General features: G+C 39.4%; 2 protein-coding genes across 5 annotated transcripts in view; one reads left to right on the forward strand and one right to left on the reverse strand.

The window, feature by feature from the left end:
- Positions 1-3,629: 3,629 nt before the first annotated feature.
- On the forward strand, positions 3,630-11,080 carry DIMT1 (DIM1 rRNA methyltransferase and ribosome maturation factor). The gene is made up of 12 exons (XM_053448022.1): positions 3,630-3,811; positions 5,040-5,113; positions 5,625-5,711; positions 6,288-6,349; positions 6,751-6,844; positions 7,049-7,098; positions 7,538-7,661; positions 8,142-8,234; positions 8,821-8,885; positions 9,338-9,401; positions 9,579-9,685; positions 10,832-11,080. Exons 1-12 carry the CDS (start codon positions 3,754-3,756, stop codon positions 10,872-10,874), a joined length of 921 nt encoding a protein of 306 aa, XP_053303997.1. The 5' UTR covers positions 3,630-3,753; the 3' UTR covers positions 10,875-11,080.
- A 2,516-nt stretch (positions 11,081-13,596) lies between these two features.
- Positions 13,597-21,677, reverse strand: part of KIF2A (kinesin family member 2A) — a 31,039-nt gene continuing 22,958 nt past the window's right edge. For 2 of the 4 annotated variants that reach the window (XM_053448016.1, XM_053448015.1), the window contains exons 14-21: positions 21,141-21,345; positions 20,692-20,802; positions 20,025-20,092; positions 18,700-18,813; positions 17,805-17,955; positions 16,039-16,140; positions 15,462-15,597; positions 13,597-14,799 (exon numbers count right to left, since the gene is read on the reverse strand). In XM_053448016.1, the coding sequence (XP_053303991.1) occupies positions 14,714-14,799; positions 15,462-15,597; positions 16,039-16,140; positions 17,805-17,955; positions 18,700-18,813; positions 20,025-20,092; positions 20,692-20,802; positions 21,141-21,345 (973 nt within the window). In that variant the 3' untranslated portion in view covers positions 13,597-14,713. The remainder of the gene's footprint in view (positions 14,800-15,461; positions 15,598-16,038; positions 16,141-17,804; positions 17,956-18,699; positions 18,814-20,024; positions 20,093-20,691; positions 20,803-21,140; positions 21,346-21,677) is intronic. The other 2 variants (XM_053448017.1, XM_053448018.1) reach the window with 1 other exon arrangement.

The following is a 21,677-nucleotide window of genomic DNA, read 5'->3' on the forward strand; positions in this document are numbered from 1 at the left end:
GAATACAAACAACGTTACATTATACGACTTAAATCCATTAACTACGACAAATGAAAAGGCTTACCAGTAATCAAGACCCACAACCGTGTATTATTGATAAGAACGAAGGTTCAACATTTATCCCAGAGTACCTAGGAAAGCTAATGTTCGTCATTATATAGATCTGCAGAACTTGGACTGCCTTTACTGGAGGTTATGCTAGAAAAGTAACATACTGTAAAAGGCATAGGTTTTTCAAACACATTTTAGACATATTTTGTACAATATTTTTAAAGTAGCCAAAGCAAGAACTGTTCCAGTAAACCCCAAGACAATTAGAAATGTTTTTTTCCGAGACTTAATAAATCTCATGAGTATTAAAGCACTGGTCTCGTTTCTGGAGTTCCGATAACGGTGCTTTCATCTTTGAGACGCACATCTGTGTACAGAAAACACATTGAAATTCCCTATATAATATCCCTCCGAGTATACACCTTCCAAGGAATGTTGTATGTTTCAAAACAAATTGAATTATTAACGAGAAATTGTTGGTCCTACACAAAGTGATCTTTATGACCTAATTTAAAATTGCTTTAAAAGATTTCAATGAACTAATGAAGATGAATAAGGAACAAATAAGAAAAAAATGTTATGTTAGTTAAGCTACAACAATTTAGCAGCCTGCACATGAATTGGCAGTGGGGGGGGGGCGAAAATACGACTGTAAATTGAAGAGTCCAATTATTCAAATTAAGAACAATAAATGAATCAACAAAACGGGTTACAAAGCGTTTATGGAGTCCTCTTCAGACAAAGAGAACAGAGAATAGACTATGTCTACATACAAAAACCTTCAATCCATTACTTGAAGGAGCCCGACAACAAGCTCGCCCTAAGCTTTTAATATAATTGAGGTACAAGTGCTCTTCAAACATTTTTCTCCATGAGCATAAAATCCATGGCTGTATACAGTTATGGTCAGAATCAACATCTTATTTTGTTTCAATAAACTTCCTTTATCTGCAGACCTGATGCAGAATCTGCCATTGTTGTCAGTCATTTATTGGGTGACTTTCCTTGCAAAGAAACAGCACACAGAGTGGCGCTAATGCACAGAAGAAAAACAAATCAAAAAAGAATATTTTTAACACTACGCCCACCACATTGAAAAGTGAACATGTCGGCTGCTGTACATCCCATAGCAGGCTTTGACACTTGTTTAGATGTCAGGGATCATAAAAACAAAGTTTCAAAGCAAAATGATTTTCTTGTAATTATATATACACACACACACACACACACACACACACACTACGTATACACACACGCTCCTTTTACCGGCCAAATGGTCTAATAACCTTTTAAGAGCAATATACACTGATCAGCCATAACATTCTGAGCACTGACAGGTGAAGTGAATAATACTGATAGTCTTGTTATCGTGGCACCAGTCAGTGGGTGGGATATATTAGGCAGCAAGTGAACATGTTGATGTGTTAGAAGCAGGAAAATGGGCAAGCCAAGGATCTGAGCGACTCTGACAATTGCCAAATTGTGATGGCGAGACGACTGGGTCAGAGCATCTCCACAGCTGCAGCTCTTGTCGGGTGTTCCCAGTCCGCAATGGTCAGTACCTATCAAAAGTGGTCAAGGAAGGAAAAGCAGTGAACCAGCCAACAAGGTAATGGGCAGCGAAGGCTGGCCCGTATTATCAAATTCAACAGACGAGCTGCTGTAGCTCAAATTGCTGAAAAAAAGTTAATGCTGGTTTTGATAGAAAGGTGTCAGAAAACACAGTGCATGTTGACCCCTGTCCACTGCCAAAAGCGCATACAATGAGCACAAGAACTGGGCCACTGGTGGCCAGGTCTTTTAGATCACGTGGATGGCTGGGTGTGTGTGCGCATCGCCTACCTGGAGAACACACGGCACCAGAATGCATCCATGGAGGCCCCACCTCCCAACTTACAGGACTTAAAAGGTTCTCCTGCTAACCTCTTGGTGCAGATACCACAGCACACCTTCAGAGGTCTAGTGGAGTCCATGCCTCAATGGGTCAGGACTCTTTTGCTGGGAAAAGGGGGATCTACACAATATTAGGCAGGTGGTCATAATATTAAGGCTGATCGGTGTATCTAACCTAACAAAGGGAGCACATCATTACCATGCACTGATCTCTTATGGCTTCTTCCTTGTTATGTTTTCAAGTGGCAACAACTAACGTTTCCTGTTCAACCTCTGAGGCATCCACAGGGCATTCCGTACCTCATGCTCACTACTAGTGAAAGCGAGAGGCAGCAGGATGCAAAGAATTTTTGTTTTTTTTTTAAAACATTTTATTGTTTTGTGATATTGAACGTAAAGACTGAACATCCATAACAACCTCATGCATATTAACCCCTTAATGACCAATGACGTACCAGGGACGTCACGCAAAAACAGTCAGTTAACGGCCAATGACATGCGTCTCGCGTCACATTATTCAATAAGCTTTAATGCCTCGATTTTGATGGGATAAATTGAATTAGCTGGCTTAAAAAATGTCATGAGGTACACGATTCTATTCAAACTTGAATTCTATAGCATAGAATTTGAAACCAAGTTCATTTGAACGCCGTCACTTTCCATACAAAACGAACTAACGCAGATTCCATGATATGTCTCCATGCCTCAAACACAACCTATATCTTCCTGTTTAGGTAAGGGGGTATTGAAGGGCACCAACACGTTCTCGTTTTAGATATTAGCAGAAAAGTGTGGAAATTTTGTAACAGGTGCAGTTACATAATAATATTTAATTCTAACACATTCTTACCCATTGTCTTCTTTTGATACACAATCATTCCATTTAAGTACAACAGACATTTTGCTGTTTTACAATTAAAAATGACACATAAAAAAGCACCAATGACAAGGTGTACATCACCAGCATCTTTCTCCATCACAACTTCAATTACATCATTTTTCTGAGTCTAATTTGGAACCTGGGTTAGGGGTCAGAGTCTGCAATCTTGGGTATAACTTCCCCTGTGACCCAGCCGTACTATGTACATAGAAGATGACATTTTCTAGCAGCTGAATAAGTGACTGTATGACATCAGCAAAGTGATGCAAAACAACCAATTTCTACTTTTATTCCAATTATCTACTTTTTTTAAACTTTACAAAATTAAAGTTTTTGTTATAAAAACCCTATTCACTGATAGCCAGAGCCCTAAGAGTTAAGATGATGTCCAGAGGTGGGCGATGCCGAGTCCTGGACCCCACACAGCAACGGCACTCACAGCACATGGCCGGGCAGCCCAGGGTTACAGGCTCTGCTCAGCCACTGCCTATAATACCGGATACTGGCAGCCTTAGAGTGGCCCCTGACACAGCCGCCTGCCGACCGCGCACACCCAGCACCTACCTCCAGTTCCCAGCAGCAAAGCACCCGCGCCAGCAGCCACAGCGAGAGGATGAGCTATCGCGTGAGTTGGGACACACCACAAGGCGTGCAGACTTTACCCAGCGTGTAACGAGTCTTCGGTCACGCCAAGAGTCCCGGCCGCTACAAACTCAACGGCACCCACGAACTTACTCTGTCCCAGGCCACGGCGAGACACGCAAAGTCCGCTTCTCTCGGAAATCTCCGGCTTCTTTGCAGACTACAACTCCCGGCACGCACCTGCCAAACACAAACGCGACGGGTGACGTCAGAAGCCTGCGCCGCTCGTACAGCCCGCACGCTGTTTATGTGGAAGTTGTGTGCTGTGTGCGATTAATATCATAAAGATGCCGAAAGTCAAAGCAGAGAAGAAGAGCCGGCAACATCAGGAAATCCGGAGCCAAGGTATTTCCCATCACAGAGCAATGTCCGCAGGTTAAATACAGTCTTCGGGAGGCACACGGACACCTTATATAGATCGAAAGGTTAACCCGTGACGTACGGTAGTCCAGCAGCATTCGTATACTGTTATAGATACATAGATTTAGTTTTTGTGTATTGCCGGGTGGAAAAATGTGTAGAATTACTAGGTAACACAAATTAAATGGCATCTCTGAGAGCCCGAGCTGCAGGGTCAGTTAGACAGCCGTCATTCCTGAGCCGCAGCGATCAGATTACCCATATGACGGTATATTGGAGTTTCCATTCTGGCCTTTTATAGATGGGGGCCCCCCACGGATTCCACACCCTGACCTGCTGTATGTAGAATTCATAGATGCTGGGGGCCACAGATAACCTCCTAGAGCTAAAGAGCTAATGTTGAAAATTGTCCTTGCCTCAAAAACGTGGACAGCGAGGAGTCGTTGACTAATTGTGATAAGCGATATGGAGAATAAGATACGGACACAAAGTAATTCCATGTTACCTAGTGAGGTACATGATGGGTGCAGAGAATAGGCAACAATTTAGCTTCTAAAACTGCACAACAATTTCACCAACATTACTTACTCGCCACACTAAGGAAGAATGGAGAGTTCATAAAAGGGCTACCAAAATGGCAAATGGCTTACAGGATGCAAATGATCAGGAAATATTAAGATGTACGGCTTGGAGGAGAGACTGCGATGTGACGAGACCAAGGACTGACCGAGGTCGGAGTCTCTACATCAGGAAAAATGGGCTGAATGGTCAGCTTCTATGTAATTTTATAAATAGGGTTATTTAAAAGATTTTATAACCAAACATTTGCTGATGGCTGCACCTTTGATAAAGGGCCTCTGTGCGCCTATGAAGATATTCCATTACAAATCAGTCGTTTCCAGCTACAATAGTAATTTCTAACATTAACACCATCTGCGCTGTATTTCTGATCCATTTCGTGTTATTTTAATAGCACAATTTGCTTTTGTTTCAAAAACGAGCACATTCTTAAGTGACCCCCAAACTTTTGAACAGTAGTGTATGATATCACTGTTACTTAAACTGGGGACATTTTCACTGTTTGTGGAATTTACATGACACACGGCTCCGCTCCCTTTCGATGGTCCGAGATGCCGTGTTGGCCTATTAACTATTGTTAGTAATTCGGTATTAGAATTTCTGATGTTCACTTTTATTTAATCCCAATGTTTAGGGGTTATGTTCAACACTGGAATTGGCCAGCATATCTTGAAGAACCCACTAATTGTAAACAGCATCATTGACAAGGTAAATCATCATTATATTAAATCATATTGACCTGCATTATTGGCATTATTATTTATTGTTTATATAGCGCCATCAAATCCTCATCGCTGTACAATGGGTAGACGAGTAGTATGTAACATAACAATATGACTTACAGAAACAGGTGAGGAGGGCCCTGCGCAAACGAGTTTACAATCTAGAGGGATTTAGGGTGTATTTCACAATAGGTAAAAGTGCCAAGGTTATGGATTGGACCAGCCACACTATGGATCCATGCTGCCAGTAGAACAGCTGCCGGTTTGGATCCAAAAACATGTGAAGTAGATTAAGAAAAGCGATTGGTTTAAAGCTATCTCTATACCAGGATCCATGCTAAAGCCGAGATGGCTCCCCAGTTATAATTCTGTGTGTGTTTCGCTGGGGGACATGCGTAATATTACTTACATTGGCAGCTGCATGTATGAAATGGATATCCGGTGTGGAGTTTTGTAGCTGGTATGTTTCTGCTTTACATTTAAATGTCTCTTTTCAGGCCGCTATAAGACCTACAGATGTTGTACTGGAAGTTGGTCCTGGAACTGGTAACATGACAATCAAGCTGTTAGAAAAAGCCAAAAAGGTAAACAGCGATTTATGTGTACAATGGATGAAAGATACAATACAGCTGAATGAGGAGAATTCAAGTTACTACAATGAAAACTCATGTTTCAGTGCTCTGTCCCTTCCAACGTGAGAAGGTGGCCTATGTAACTGATAAGTTCTAAATGTATGCATGTTTATGGATCCCTTCTCCTCCTTGTGTTATAGGAACCAGCCTATTATAATTTTATTGTCAAAAATTAAAAATATTAAGGTGATCGCTCACTTTACATATTATATGTAATGTTGACACCTAAGATGCCCTATAAAAGGTCATCCACAAAACATTTGTTGCAAGATGCTCTGGGGTAAGAGAGCTGTCGTGGGGAAAAAACATTATAAACAGGTGATCATGTGACATTTCATTTTATAAAGATAATTTATCTTATAGTTGCCGTATTTAGTCATATAGCCCTCTACCTCCTTAGCTGTTCATTTCTGGCCATGTTTGGTAGAATCCTTTTTAAAATCATATATATAATGGTGCAAATATATTAATATATATTATAATGTATTATTCCAAAAATATATAGAAAATTAACTTTTTGTTTCCTAGGTTGTGGCGTGTGAGCTTGATACACGGCTTGTCGCAGAGCTGCAGAAACGAGTCCAGGGCTCGTAAGTGTAAATATTACTAAATAATTGTATAAATTAGTGCATGGGGGGTCTGCCATAGAGTGTATTCCCAGTGAATCCGTGTGGGAGCTGAAGATTTTTTTCTATTCCATCTGCTGTTATAATAATAATGTTGCAGCATGAAATTCTTCCTACTTTTCTTTTGCTGCCGTGATGCCAACCTGTATCATGCTATTAGTAGAGCCTCAAAATTTTAGCTGTCAGATCTGGTCAATCTAACATCTTACAGTTTAGTTTATTAAAAATTTAAATTTGTTTACTCACTGAATCAAATTGCGTTTAGTAAAGCCGGGAAGTTGACAGTTTCCGTGTAAATATAGATACAGAACAGTAGCTGTTTCATGACCTCTCTTATTAATACAATTTTATTTTTTCCTCCCCAGAGCCGTTGCAAATAAGCTCCAGGTCTTGGTTGGTGATGTGCTGAAGACAGACCTGCCTTTCTTTGACCTCTGTGTGGCTAACTTGCCTTATCAGGTATTTTTCAATTATTAGTATAGTTTGCTCAATATGTAATTAGCTCACTAAGATTTTATTTTCGAGGGAAAATAAGTAATTCGGTATTTAATAATTATTTTTTTTTATTTCATTTTGTCAGAAATGTATGATACAAAAAACACAGTTTTAAAATACTACTATAAAAAATTAATAATTCCCCCCCCTTTTTTTTCTTTCTTCGAGATCTCATCTCCCTTTGTCTTCAAGCTGCTCCTCCACAGACCATTTTTTAGGTATGTTATTTTACTATTATTATGGTGGTGGTTATTATTATTTTTGTTGCTACCGTTATAAAGAAGTAATATTTTCATTTACACAGGCTGTCGCTTATATTGACCGTTGACTTGTTTCTCTCAGCCAGAGAGGGATTTTGCATGACCCAGACGGGGTTCTAGCCTTAGCGAGTCCATTTAGGAATGATTTAGAAACGTATACAAACTGATTTTCTGTTCTTTAAAAAAACATCAATCAACAGAACTGTTTCCTACAAAAGCTTCTAAGTGATGCTGGAAATGCTCCCTCTGCCCATATTTAAGCATAAAGTTATGCAGCTCAAACTAAGCATTTCTCAGATCCATGTTGGATAATGATTTTTGGTGTCCTGTTTTTTTATTTTAAATTGAAATCTGTTTTTGTAACTGTCCCAATTCTCCTTGTACGTCGAACATCAAGGTGTGCGGTACTGATGTTCCAGAGAGAGTTTGCTATGCGTCTTGTGGCCAAGCCTGGAGATAAACTGTACTGCAGACTTTCCATCAACACCCAGCTACTGGCTCGCGTGGACCATCTCATGAAAGTAAGTGTCTGTCTGTGTGTGTGTATATATGTGTGTGTAATATATATATATATATGTATATAATTACACATACGCAGGAGCCTGGCCCTCTTGTCCTTCTCTGGCTTAATGGTTAAATGGTGTGAGGTTCAAACCCCTTCTCCCTATTGTTTCCAGAAGCTCCTGCGTCTCTTCCAGATGACCTTAACTTCATGATATGCTACTCTCTGGCATAAACCTTCACAGCACATTTATCACAAAGTTAAACCCTAATGAGCCAAATACCTTTGCAAGCTTTTTGTAGGCTAGTTTCATAGTATTTACATTGGCCACATTCATTATCCAGCCATGCTCTGTGATTTACACTTTAATCCATTTATTATAATTTATGATTTGTTAGTCCCTGTATCATTGTGGAGATAAAAATATTCTGTTTGTGTATTGTGTGAAATGCTGATATTACTCTTGTAAAGTATCTCTCTTTGCAATGCTGATGGGCAGGTTGGGAAGAACAATTTTAGACCTCCTCCAAAAGTGGAGTCCAGTGTTGTCCGGATAGAACCCAAGAATCCCCCCCCACCTATTAACTTCCAGGTAAGGCTGCAAAAGGCTTTATGATAAGGACATTTTGCTGCTTACAAATCAATTTGGGGGGTTCTCAATGTGTTTTGTGCTATGAAATGATCTTGCATGAATGTGACTCTTCAGGACGAATGACCTATATGCAAGTCACAATTTTTAACATCTGCTAATTTGTATAAATATCATGCTGCTAAATGGGCAGCTTGGTTATTTTGGTTTGTCTTATATACAATATATATACATGAAAAAAAGTGTAAAACATTTCAGGGATTCTGTTCAGAATTCAGATAGATTTAAAGGACTCCTATGGATTTCTTACATTTGATCACCTTTGGAGCAGTTTACAACATACAGAAAAAATGCATATTAAAGTACTCTGTGAGTAACCCTGACTCTCCGGGTACTTTAATAAGCCTTCTTCCAAAACATAAAAATATCTAAAACACTTTCCTGACACAGAATCTGCAGCCATTCTTCCGTGATCCGAAATTTCTTGCCACTGATCACCAGATCACTAGCAGAATCTATCCCCTGGTTAGTAAATGGAGACTATATGTATAATATATACCAATGATATTGTAAATGTCTGTTATTCCAGGAGTGGGATGGTTTGGTTCGAATTGCTTTTGTCAGGAAAAACAAAACTCTCTCTGCAGGATTTAAGTAAGTAATCACTTTTTTTTTTTTTTCTTAAACCAATAACCCTTTCTTCCACAAAAAATAGTATATTCCAAATAAATTACTGTTTATAGAACATTGTTTTACATCTTTTTCTTGGAAAAAGAACAATCGTTTCTGCAGCATCCTCTGTGTTTTTAGATAGATATGTGCACACCTGTCCCATCTTGTTTTGTTATCCACAAAAGCTAGATGGAAATAGGAACATATTAATTGCACTACATATTTTGCATTATAAATTAATTACCAATTAGGTAAGCATGCCTCTAGTTCAGCAAAGTAAGTTGCAGCTTACGCAGAAACTTCAGCTCTGCTGAGTGTACTTGCATAGCACACGGGCATCGTGGGCATGTAATGCCGTCTCCCCAAATATCAGGACTTAAATTGCTTAAGTAGCATAGACTGACTGCACCCGCTGATGTGCTTTTATATTTCAGATCCAGTGCCGTGCAAGAACTTCTTGAGAAGAACTACAGAATACATTGTTCTCTACACAGTATTGTAAGTAAATATCCATTTCATAAAATGTCTTTATGATTATTTTAAATTTAAACAATGCAAATATATTTGAAGCTCACATGCCAGGATTCCATTTGATGTGAATAGCTTACCAATTACTCTTTCTTCCTAATAACTGAGTGCGTTAAACCGGAAATAATTGTTCTTGTTTTAATGCAGGCAATTCCAGAAAATTTCAGTATAGCTGAAAAAATTGAAAATATCCTTCAAGAAACTGGATTTAATGAAAAACGCGCCCGATCTATGGACATAGATGATTTCATTAGGTAATTCACTGTTAATAGAATGTGTATTTGATCCACAGGTCTACGCAGCCTGGCGAGTCTGTCCTTTTCAGTGGGATCTCTGTGCTTTTCTGAACAGATTAGATTATATTTAAACATGTGCAAAGGAATATTGGTGGAGCACTGATTTTCAAACTGGTTGTACTGGGACCGTTTACAATTGTAGACCCTGTTTAAGATGCCTGTTTAAATACAGAGGACAAATATTCCAAGAAATAAAGGGAGTAACTCCAACATGGGACTACAGAAACCTGATAAAATAAAAAATCAAGAGGCCTTAATTAAGAGGGACAGAGCCCCAACAAATGTCTAAATGCTCCTAGCAAAATACTCTAGGTTGTATGCATTCCAGAAATAATATTGTTTTATATAGCACAATCATATTCTGCAGCAATGTACATTGTGTAAACAGGAGAAGTAATGCATCACATAACAATTAGATTTACAGAAACAAGGGCTAAGGAGGGCTCAGCTCAAACGAGATTACAATCAAGAGGGTAAATACTTGTCATGGGTTGTACTAACTGTAAAAAGAAAAAACCCAATGGATGACCTAATTATTGGTATTTAAAGGTGGTTCTACAAGCAATTGAATCATAAGGTGTACTTAGTTTTTACACATGGCTTCTTCATTTTGGCTTTATCTTTGTTGTATAAATCATGACACGCTGTAATATGCCATGTTGTTTTGTTCATCTGGGGTTGTATTTACCTAATTTTTAGATCTGCTAAGGAATTGATGATTATTATGCCCTGATATGTGAAACCATATAATTCAAAGAGGATACTTTCTTTTTCATATGTATAGTGAGGCTTTTATAAAATCAATACAACTCAGTGTATTTTTTGTGAACTCAGCTAGCTTGGGAAAAATCATGCAAAGAAATGTGGAGGTGGAGTTAAATATTTAAATTTTTTAATATGGATATTTATATATAATTTGTATGGATACACTAGATGAAAAAGCGGAATCACGGTTGAACTTTTGGTATAAATGTGAAGTCCAGGATTTAGGGTATGAAATACCCTTAGTAAAGTGGATGTTATTAGATGCTAGAGGTTAGTTATCATATGTTCTTTACGCTGCATTTAAACCATCATTAAATATTCTTTTTTTTTTTCTTCTAGCCTTCTTCATGGATTTAATTCTGAAGGAATTCACTTCTCTTAGAGATTTATTTATCCTGTTTTACTGCAGAAGGTTAAAGAAGGCTCTTTACAAATGGAAGTCATGAATGTTTGCCAGAAATGGACAGATCTACACCAAAACAAATCGCGTTGTTTGAAGTGGTTTTGATTGCAATATGTATAAAAAATATTTGTATAGTTTAATTTTTGTGTTCTATGCAATGAAGCAGGAACAAGTAAAATTTTAAATCTTTTTTCGTGGTGGATTTTTTTTTATTTCAAAGACGTTGGTTGTCTTAGAAATAAATTCCGGTGGGGGTTCTGGGTTCCCCCCCCTCAAAAAGAAATGTTTAATCGCCCAATCGCAAACCCACACGCCTGAATTATTATTATTATTAGACAACAGTTTGCACATTGTAACCAGACTGAGTAGTTTCATAAATATACACCCATGCAAACTGATTTTCAAATCTAACACTTCTGAAATATCCCTAGAAGCTATTAAGCAACCCCTTAAAATTGCGCAGGAGCAGACATGCTTGTCTTTGCAATATGGTTACTTCTCCAGTAGGTGGCAGTGTAACCCTCTTTTCAGTTCAAAGTGAAACCTTTTTTTCTAAGAATACAAGATCCAATTTGTTTGATGTAATCTCACCTTTGACTCTATGCTAGTCCAACCTCTTTTACAACATGGCTCTAAATTTCAACCGCTTCTCCAAGGTCTTGGCTCTGATTACAGGCCAAAGGGAGATTATCCAATTCCAAGCCTTGTTCACTTCGACAGAATTAGGGGGACCGTATGGTCTCTGTACACCCAGACACCCCCCAAAAAAAGTTATCACTCATATGGCTCCCTTAACTTTAGTGTATCTAGGTCATGAATATTGACAATTTTTACGCCAAATGAAACAGATTTTCTAATATTATTGCTAGTTGATTAAACGGTAAACAGAAAAGGCGAGGTCTATAATGCCAGATTATAAATCAAACTGAAGTTGGTACCACGCATTGGGTTACTCTGTTAAGCCATTTACAAAAAACACAGCAGAATATACTTTTTACAATAATGCACCAGTAACCTAACGTTAGCGCTGGCAGATTGGCCAATTTGTCTTTCAGCACTTGTCAGTAGCCCAGCCCTTTAATGGTTAAGATTTTAAAAACCTGCTTTAATTAGACAGTTAATTAGTAACTTACAAAGTTACTAATTGGGTAATTTTGTATAAATAAGTAAAAAACTAGTGTTTATGCCGTCAATAAATTGGACACTTATTTCTTCTCCTGCCTTTCTTACCTAGTCTTAACCCTTTCTTTTCCCTCAACGTACTTCCCCTTAAATTGACTCCATCACTCTCCCAATCGCGTGAATTTACCCTGCTGGTGTAAAAAGGAGACAGCTCAGAGCAGGAGGGACGCTAGAGTGAGCAAATCCCAGCAGAAAGGGCAAGAAGAGGCAAGGAGGATCAGAGGAGAGTTGGAGGGGGCAGGTATATGCAGCATAGGGGCAGAGAGGACAACACTTGTCCTTGTGGGAATTCAAACACTGAGTGGGACAGTTTTAGACAATTCACACGGTGACAAGGCCTATATCACTTCCAGGTTCTCTTGTCTATGGCACAAATCAGGACTCCAGGTGCGGACTACTTAGAGAGGCTTCTTGGTCTCACGCAGTGGCAGGGTGTAAGATGCTGGCAGGAACAGCATACACTGAACAGCACAAACCAAGTAGCTGGCATTGTGTACAGGAACGTCTGCATGGACTAAGGGCTAAACCCTTCCAAGTCCAAATGGGAGATTCCACAGAAGGCTGTGGAGAATAGCAGGGCTAAGACCCTGTGGGACTTCCAGATCCAGAGGGACAAGCAGGTACTGGCACAACATCCTGGTGGTAGAAAAGGACCAGAAGACAGCAGGGATGATAGATGTAGCCGTGCCAAGTGGCAGCAACATCAGCAAGGAGTATGAGAAGCTGGAGAAATACCAGGGCCAAAAAGAACTAGATGAGGCCAAATGGTCCCAGTGGTCATAGGAGCACTCGGGGCTGTGACTCCTAAGCTGGGAGAGTGGCTCCAACAGATTCTAGGAATGACATCAGAACAGAAGAGTGCAGTGCTAGGAACAGCTAAGATACTGCGCAGAACCCCGAAACTCCCAGGCCTCTGGTAAAGGACCAGAGGAAGACACACACCACCCATAGGAGTAAGAAGGGAATAAATATTCCTATATATATATATATATATATATATATATATATATATAATTAGATGTATTTGTGAAATGTTTTGCGTTTGTCTGATGTTACTTATATCATAGAGCCAACAGGTCTATTTAGAAACCAGTAAGGTATATAGTGGCAGAGATCAATATAAAACTTTTACACATTATGAAGGGCCAACAGCAGCAAGATTTTCCAGCAAGATCATCTGAGCTGGTCCTGTGTAATGCATAATTCAATTGGTAGGGAGACTGAAGACAGTGGCAACAAAGACCCTCCTACAGCTGAAGCCCAATGTCTAGTGACTTGAAGGAGCGGGAACCAAAAACCGCTGCAAACTCTCCCTTTAGTGAATAGTTGTCATTTTAAAGTTTAACACCTGAAAAGCGATGGCTGCCGTCTCAATGTATTTGTCCAAATCTGTCCCAAAAAAAGATCACACACTTCTGATTAAAAGCAATATCCCCGCATCAAGTTATTGACACACCACTAAATAGTAATCCGATCGCTACCAAAAGTGTTTACAACAAACGGACACACAAGCTTCACCAAACATATCAACGTAGCTCTGTTTATTGTTAACTCGTTTGCTAAAAGCATAAAGTTAACAGATCCAGCATAAGGCAGCAAATATAGTTCAGTTGTCATCCTTGGTATTTTTCACCTAACAGATAAAACGTGGCATAATGTCAGACTTCTCACATGTACTCCAAAGGTATCTTTCTTGGATTGACACATAAGAAAACATGAAAATGTGTGCATTAGCAAAAGTGCTACTATATTCCAACACATATCCTTCTCAGTATCTTAAACAGCGTTTCATTAATACCCCAGGTGTTCTTTCTTACATTAACTAAATTTTTATTCTTTACAAAGAAAATGTTAATTATACAACCACTTTACAGTATTCAAATATCCATTTTACAAGCGGAAGATGGAATTCCCAGCTACATTACACAGTAAGTTATGGGTTATGCAATATGGCACATCCTGTAACATAAACTAAACAGAACAAAAGAGGAAAAAAAGACGGTTGTAAACGGTTATTTCACATTGACAGACAAGGAATGTTTTCCATTTACTATTAAGGCTGTGCTTAATGGAGAAACAATACGTAGGATTAAAGAGCCTTTACAAAGGCACGTAAGAGGTGAGCACAGCAAGTTGGTTTAAAATCTGTACAATAAACGCATTAATAGCATGCAACTAGGTTAAAAGCACACAGGTTCTTTTTGAAGAAAAGAGAAAAAAACTGAGCCTTCAATCAAAAAAAAAAAAACAAAAGAAATAAAAATACAAAAATAAAAAAAAATTCCAGTTCTCAGTTTATAAATTCATTATTTATTTAAAAAAGGGCGGAAAAAAAAAACATTTTGGAACATAAGACATGATTGAAATATTGAATATTTTGAACAAAGTGCCTCGCAGTCCCTAAAAATAGGTTTGTGCCACTGTCTGACAGACATCAACATAGTGGTTAGCCCAAAATAGATATCCAAGTCGAGTGAAAGGAGGACATTTCCACCAACATTATAAAAAAAACGTACTTATTATTTCAAGTTGTTGGTTCTCACGGCCACAGATTAAGAACAATGCTGTTTTACAGTACAAAGTTTTTGCTTTTGTGAATGTTTTTTTTTACATTACTCCTTCATCAAATCCTCGTCTTAAAGAGCTCGGGGCCTCTTGGGGTTAATTTGTTTGCTGGCTTGTTCCTCCTCTTGCAAAGCGGAACGGAAGGATTTCACTTTATCTTCGAGAAAGAAGGAAAATATAAATAGGATTGTTACATTATACCCAGGCAAATGTGATACACAAAGAGGCGCTATATCATTCATTACTCATTAAAAAACCTTGATGCCTTCCACGCTGTCTAACTCAACGGCCACATTTTCTGGATATGCTTACGCACAGGCATTTTAAAGAAAGTTGCTCGCTTTCAGACACAGATACACAGAATTCCTGGCCGCCCAGGCTTCAGGTTAGCTGTAGCTCAACAGATTTACAACTATACAATATAGCCACCCATGTAATCCACGTCATGTTAGGCTAAATCACAACTTGTACACAACGTTCCGTGTTCACTTATTCATACATTTTAGACCATTACATAATCAAACTAGTATCGCTTCCTGAGTGTATGAAGACATTGATCCAGATAAAAGTGTTTCTCGTATTCCTGCAGATCTGGGGCCAGTAAAATAGGAGAATGAATGCAGAACGGAGAGTAACAATTACCATATGTGTCAAACAGACTAAAAAAAGTGAGTAAAGGGAATGATTAAAACTAGATTTTCCTCATTGTTTAGGAGAACATTTCCACACCTGTATAAATATTTGCAATCCACCCACTCCTCGTCACTCATTTTATAAATCTATTTGAATTGTAAGGTAGAAGAATCATAAAATGCTTACCCCGTAACTCGGTGAGAATTTCAATCTTTTGCTCCAGGATTGCCTCCAGTTGCGTAGCATACGAGTCTACATCATAGTCCACTTCTTCTGCCATCTCTAAAAGTGCCTTTTCATCTTCAAGCCACCGTATGGACTCCTACAAGTAATGCAATGTTAATGTTTGGTTTTTAATTGTTTTTACTTTAAGATAAAAAAAAAAATACAACTTTTTTTTGTATTCGACTAGCAAATCAGGGAGAAGAGTCTTATACATTGACATTGTGTTCTAAGCCCATGAAAGCACAAGTCTACTTTGTAATGCACTGGCTTGGAGTTTAGTCTGAATTCATGTAAATGGCCAAAGTTGTTACTTAAACTCTAAGTTCATGAGCACTAAATACGGGGAGTTTAATACATAAAACATACAGGTGAGTAAAGCATGGGAAAATTAAGTCACTACACTATCCCATGTAAGCAGGTTTGAACACGGCACTTTTCACCTTCTGTGTCTGTAACCCTAAATTGTTATGATGTCCCGTTTACCGATTTCACAAAGCTGCTGAATATCATACCAATATATAAATAAATGACGACACACCTGAAACACCGCTCTGTGATCTTCTACAACTTGCTCCTCCATTTCTACCATTTGAGACACTGCTTCATGGAACGTGAACAACTGTGGGGATACCTCTTCCTCCTGTAAAATATATTTTATATAATTTCAAAATATTAAAATGCAATCTCCACCATTAATCTGGGAGACAGAAACCACTCTATTTTAACACAAAGCCAGTCTACTGATAGGTAATAAGACACTTTGTTATTGCTGACAGAATCATTCACTCAGAGGGTGACAGTAAACAATGTATGTAAAAAATACAGATCTACCACATGTTCCTTTAATCCCTTCATGACCAATGACGTGCAAGGTACGTCATAAAAGGATGTTCCTAAAGGACTAATGACGTTCCTGGGGTTCATAACCAGAGCAGTCAGTCTACAGTGGATTCTCTGCACCTTCATGCATGGGATTTGCCCATCACAGATACAGTTAAATGGTGCTGCCTTTGTTTCTGTCTCTCTCCTCCTCACTTTGATTGCGAGCAGTACAAAGTAAGTAACACATATTCCCCTAGGCCACAAGAGCCAAAAAATTATATATATATATATATATATATTTGCAGTTAGTGGGGAAGTTGTTTGCAGTTGTAGTTATATAAAAACCTAAAAATAAATGAAATATTCAAGCAAGCAAGTTAAATATATGTTTGGCACTTTCCACGGGGGGGGGGGGGGGGGGTTGAAGTGTCTGCCAGCACGGGAGGTTGTCTAAACGCATCGTCCGGACGGTCACCGGCTGCGGCGATGCGGGTAAACAACCTCCGGTGACGGTCCACACGATGCGTTTTACCTCTGCCCCCAAGACTTACCGGTTGTATACGCGTATTGCGTAGATGCCCCCGCTGGCCCCGCAAGACACCCGTGAGTCTGCTCCGGTAAGTCGGAGGGGGGGAGGAGGACAGTGGCAGCATATCTCGGGGGGGGGGACAGTGGCAGCATATCTCGGGGGGGGCAGTGGCAGCATATCTCGGGGGGGGGCAGTGGCAGCATATCTCGGGGGGGGGCAGTGGCAGCATATCTCAGGGGACGACGACAGTCGCAGCATATCTCGGGGGGGACGACAGTCGCAGCATATTTTGGGGGACGACGACAGTGGAGGCATATCTCGGGGGGGGAGGAGGACAGTGGCAGCATATCTCGGGGGGGGAGGACAGTGGCAGCATATCTCGGGGGGGCGACGACAGTGGCAGCATATCTCGGGGGGATGAGGACAGTGGCAGCATATCTCGGGGGGACGACGACAGTGGCAGCATATCTCGGGGGGACGACGACAGTGGCAGCATATCTCGGGGGGATGAGGACAGTGGCAGCATATCTCGGGGGGGGAGGACAGTGGCAGCATATCTCGGGGGGGGGGGCAGAGTGGCAGCATGTTTTTTTCTTTAAAAAAGCACCAAACTTTTAGGGTGCGGCCTATATACGGGGGCGGCCTATATCCGAGCCAATACGGTATATACACATCATTTGTGTGGTTAAACTAAATGAGAAATAAGAGCAAAAATTGTATTCTTACTCAAGATTTCGTCATTTATTTATTCCATGGCAGTAATATATTATATACAATCTTCCCCCATCCTGCCATTTCAGGGTAGTTAAAAGTTACAAAGAAAATGAAAACCAAACGTACACACATTTATACCAAAAGGATTCAGCCACCAACTTTCTATAAAAAAAAAACTAAAAATACTATTAACTGTACGCTAAAAAAAGCTTAGAGAACTGGAAAATGCCTCCACCTACATTTTGTTCGCACAGCAGCTTGAGATCATCTCTCTGAGGAGAACTCCCCACTCCCCACAGGGCTTCCAAGTCATCAAGCTGGGACTGCGCATGATGGATCATTGGGCGGAGGTCTCCGGCTGCGTTGGGATCCACTGTAAGTTCCTTCACTCTGGAACGGAACACAAGGTGTTGGCGTTTGAATTCAATGTGTCATTTCCCCGAGTTACAGAACAGAAAGCAATACCCAAAACATAGTTGTCGGCTGCGCAGATCTCTTTGTTTGAGCCAGAACAGTTCCACAAATACACTACATAGAAACAATATATACAGTACAGGCACTGTTTGGGATTAGCTTTCTGTACCGAACATGAAAAGTAGGGCTACAAGGAAATTCATAAACTAATTATACAAAAAAAAAATACTACAAGTTTAGATAAGTGAATAATCAAACAGGCCATTGATCAGGAGTCATTAATGCCCTTATGGAAATATAACAGCCAAGAGGGTCAGCAAGCTTTTTAAAATTATTTTTAAGCTGTAGTAGTTCTATAAAATATTTTCAAGAAGACTTTCTGAATCTTATTTTCCCACGTAGTCTTTTCACTCCATCGTACTAAAGGCGGAAATCATTTTTTAATAAAAAAAAGAACAATCGGTTCTGGAATAAGGGAACAAAGACATCTACTGAAGCCGACAGCAAAATGGAAAAGAAAAAAATATATATATATATATATTTATATTAAGAAATAAAACAAAGTCAAGCAAATAAATAATGAAAAAACAGTTCCTAAAATGCAAAAGGAACCATGCAAGTAAAAGTAGTAGCCGAATAACCAAATAACTAGAATAACGGATTCACTGTTACATGGGGATACACAAGTTTTCACGTGCTAATGTATAGAATGATGTAGACCTGGTGAGTGTAGGAGAAAAGTCATCATACTCATAGGAAGGAGAGAGATCAGAGCGACTTCCACTACCCTGTGAGAAGGGAATGTCCGATGGACTAATTCCAAATTCTTTTACTCTGGAGGATCAAGACATAGCAAAACGGTTGAAGAAAAAGTTGATAAAAAGGTAGAAAACACCAAGATCGCACACAACGGGCATACACAAATGGTTGCATAAATGTAACAGGGTAGAAACACAACAATTCTGAACATCTAGCCACACCAGGACACAAAAGCCCCCCCATACAGGCCACCATGACATTCAGGGAACGGCTGACACCTTTCTGCCCACAGGGACGGTTTAGCTATGAGGACCCGTATTATATTTGGCAGACAATGTACTCAATGTGTACTCCCCAGTCCTGTCATTTATAGTATTTATAGTACAGGAACGCATAGAAACCTTCAAAGCTGCACAGAAATGATACAGGCTGGGGAACTGCAAGTAAAAGTTACAAGCAGTGGCTCAACGGTTTTAAATCAAGGCAGCCAACGGCACAAATGTCCCCAGGCCCACCAGCCAGCCCCCTAAATTATATTTAAAATAAATTGAGTACTACTACAAAACCCCCCAAAAAACAGTAGGAAAATAAGTGGATCTGCACCCTACATCTGGGTGGAAGATTTACTTCAGGTGGGGAAAAAAAAACATGTATACATTATGCTAGTAAACGTGAAATAGCCATGTGTTTACTGAGTCGGGCTGAGCATCTACGTGGAATTGGTTGATGAACACAGAAAATGTAGCCCTGCAGCTGCCGCTGTTACTCAGCTAAGTGCTAAAAGCAATGGGTGGCAGGCATGGACTCCCCTATGACTACAAAACGGGCCTGAAGGCTCACATTCATTACAGCCGAGACACGATAATGCCTGTTATTAAACGTTTAAGACTCTTCTACATTTTAATACAGATTGCTTGGATTCTAGCTGATCTTTTTCAAATGGAAAATATGATAAATACAAGTTTACAACAATACCAGCTACTTCGTGTTTTAGGAGGATTTGTACCGGTGAGAGAGAGTTTAATGGATTCCAAATCTTTTAGCATTCTACAAAAGCCAATGCAAAGTGCAGCCAGTCTAGGCACAGGGACACGGCTATCCTGGATCGATGATGAGACCAAGGAGCGACTAAGGCTTGAATCTTAACAGGAGAAACCAGCAGACTAGATTGGCCGTAAGATTCCTATCTGCGGTCCAATACTGCTTCCATGTGTCAGCATTCAAAAACACAGGCACCATGAGTTTAAGTTTGCAACGTTATCACATATCAAGCACGCGATACATACCTATTGGCGTATCTTAAAGTGTTTAAAGTGTTTTCACAGGAAGCCATTCCAGGAGAAATTGTTGCAATCTAGATTTTTAGAAAAAGTACATAATTATACATGATATGAAGGCACAAGGCTTCAATGTAAAGGGATACTATGTATAATTAATACATTTCCTCCACATTAAAGATATTTAACCACTAGGATGTTCTGGGCTTGGTTATGAGACATGTTAGGGAAGAAAACCAAAAAATATTTCACCGATCCTTTTATTGTCCAATCTAAGCAACATAACAGAAAAAACGACTCATGTTTCCCGAAAACCGTAATAATTTCATAAAATTCATATATTCAACTACTTTACAGTGATGTATGAATACCTACAGAGGAATACACCTCGTTTATCTGCAGCCCTGGAGGCTGCCATTGTTTTCAGTAATATTTTAGGGGACTTGCTGCTCAATGAAGTATGTTTACAGATGTCCGGGTGAGCGATCAAGATTATTATTTCACATTAAGCAGCAAGATAAGGATTCTGAGTGTAAAAATCTGATTTTATGGGTGCAGTTTCTAATCGCCTATTGCTGGGGAGTCTGCAGGCGGAAGCTGTAATATGACAACATCTAAGAAGAGAATTCACATTCACCAGAATACTAATACTAATCATGGCGTACAACAGGCTCACCATGCAAGTGCGAGAGTTTTCACCAATAAAAGAGTCTCGCAGAACTTGGGTCAGTTTACTTGCTCTGAATGGAGTGTGCGGCTTGTTCCTCCCTAAGGCACGAATGCATTCCTGGAGGAAAAGAATTAAAAGGTACACTCAAATCAAATAAGAAAAAAAAAATTCTACAAAGTATATCACTTGGTTTTATTTAGAAACAATTAAATATGTATCAATTCAATTCTGAACATCGATATTAAAGATGAACTAAGTGATGTCTCTGTAGCTCACTTTTTCACACTTATATACATATATATTTTTGAAACAATTATTGCTCTAGGCATTAACTCAAAACTGGTGCATTGGTTATCTCATAAATATACTGTATATACGTGTGTGTATGTGATATATATATATATATATATAACAATATTTTTTTTACTTTATTTTCAACCGTTAGTACAGCTCACCTTCAAAGCTAATAAACTCTTGTTTATCTCGGCACCTTCAAGTCGTGTTTGTCGGTCTGCACTGGAGGTATCGGCTCCCCTTTCATTTCCAGCCAGGTCAATTAGTGAAAATTTGCCATGAAGCTTTCCTTTCTTTCGTAATATAATTTGGAACACTGCGTGGCTTCGAGATGAATGTGCATTTGCAGATGTTTGGCCAGATGTTCTTAAACAGATAAGGAAATTTACAATAAACGATATGTTTGAGGAGAATGCTGGACTATTCTGTTTGTAATTTTGCATTTCAAAGTCCTTGAAGTCAGAAGAGTTCATAAAAACAAAAACTAGTTAAACCGCCTTAACGTCTGAGGATACAAGGCTGGTTGTGCACGGCATCAGTTCCCATGACTGCAGTGACTGATGTTCATATGGCCTAAAAAAGGAAGCTGTTGGCCTTGTGCAAAGGGAATGGGTAGCAGCGAGCACTGGGGTGGCCATGACATTCTATACCTTCATAGAAGGCTTTAAACCCTACTGTCTTCATCACAGCTTAGATCG

Source organism: Spea bombifrons, chromosome 1 (assembly GCF_027358695.1).
Source record: "Spea bombifrons isolate aSpeBom1 chromosome 1, aSpeBom1.2.pri, whole genome shotgun sequence".
NCBI lineage: Eukaryota > Metazoa > Chordata > Amphibia > Anura > Pelobatidae > Spea > Spea bombifrons.

Excerpts from the sequence above, each read along its gene's own strand:
- DIMT1 (XM_053448022.1), top strand. The coding sequence starts at position 3,754 with ATGCCGAAAGTCAAAGCAGAGAAGAAGAGCCGGCAACATCAGGAAATC. Across the intron at positions 5,114-5,624 it reads TAAACAGCATCATTGACAAG|GCCGCTATAAGACCTACAGA; the intron begins GTAAATCATCAT and ends GTCTCTTTTCAG. Across the intron at positions 5,712-6,287 it reads TGTTAGAAAAAGCCAAAAAG|GTTGTGGCGTGTGAGCTTGA; the intron begins GTAAACAGCGAT and ends TTTGTTTCCTAG.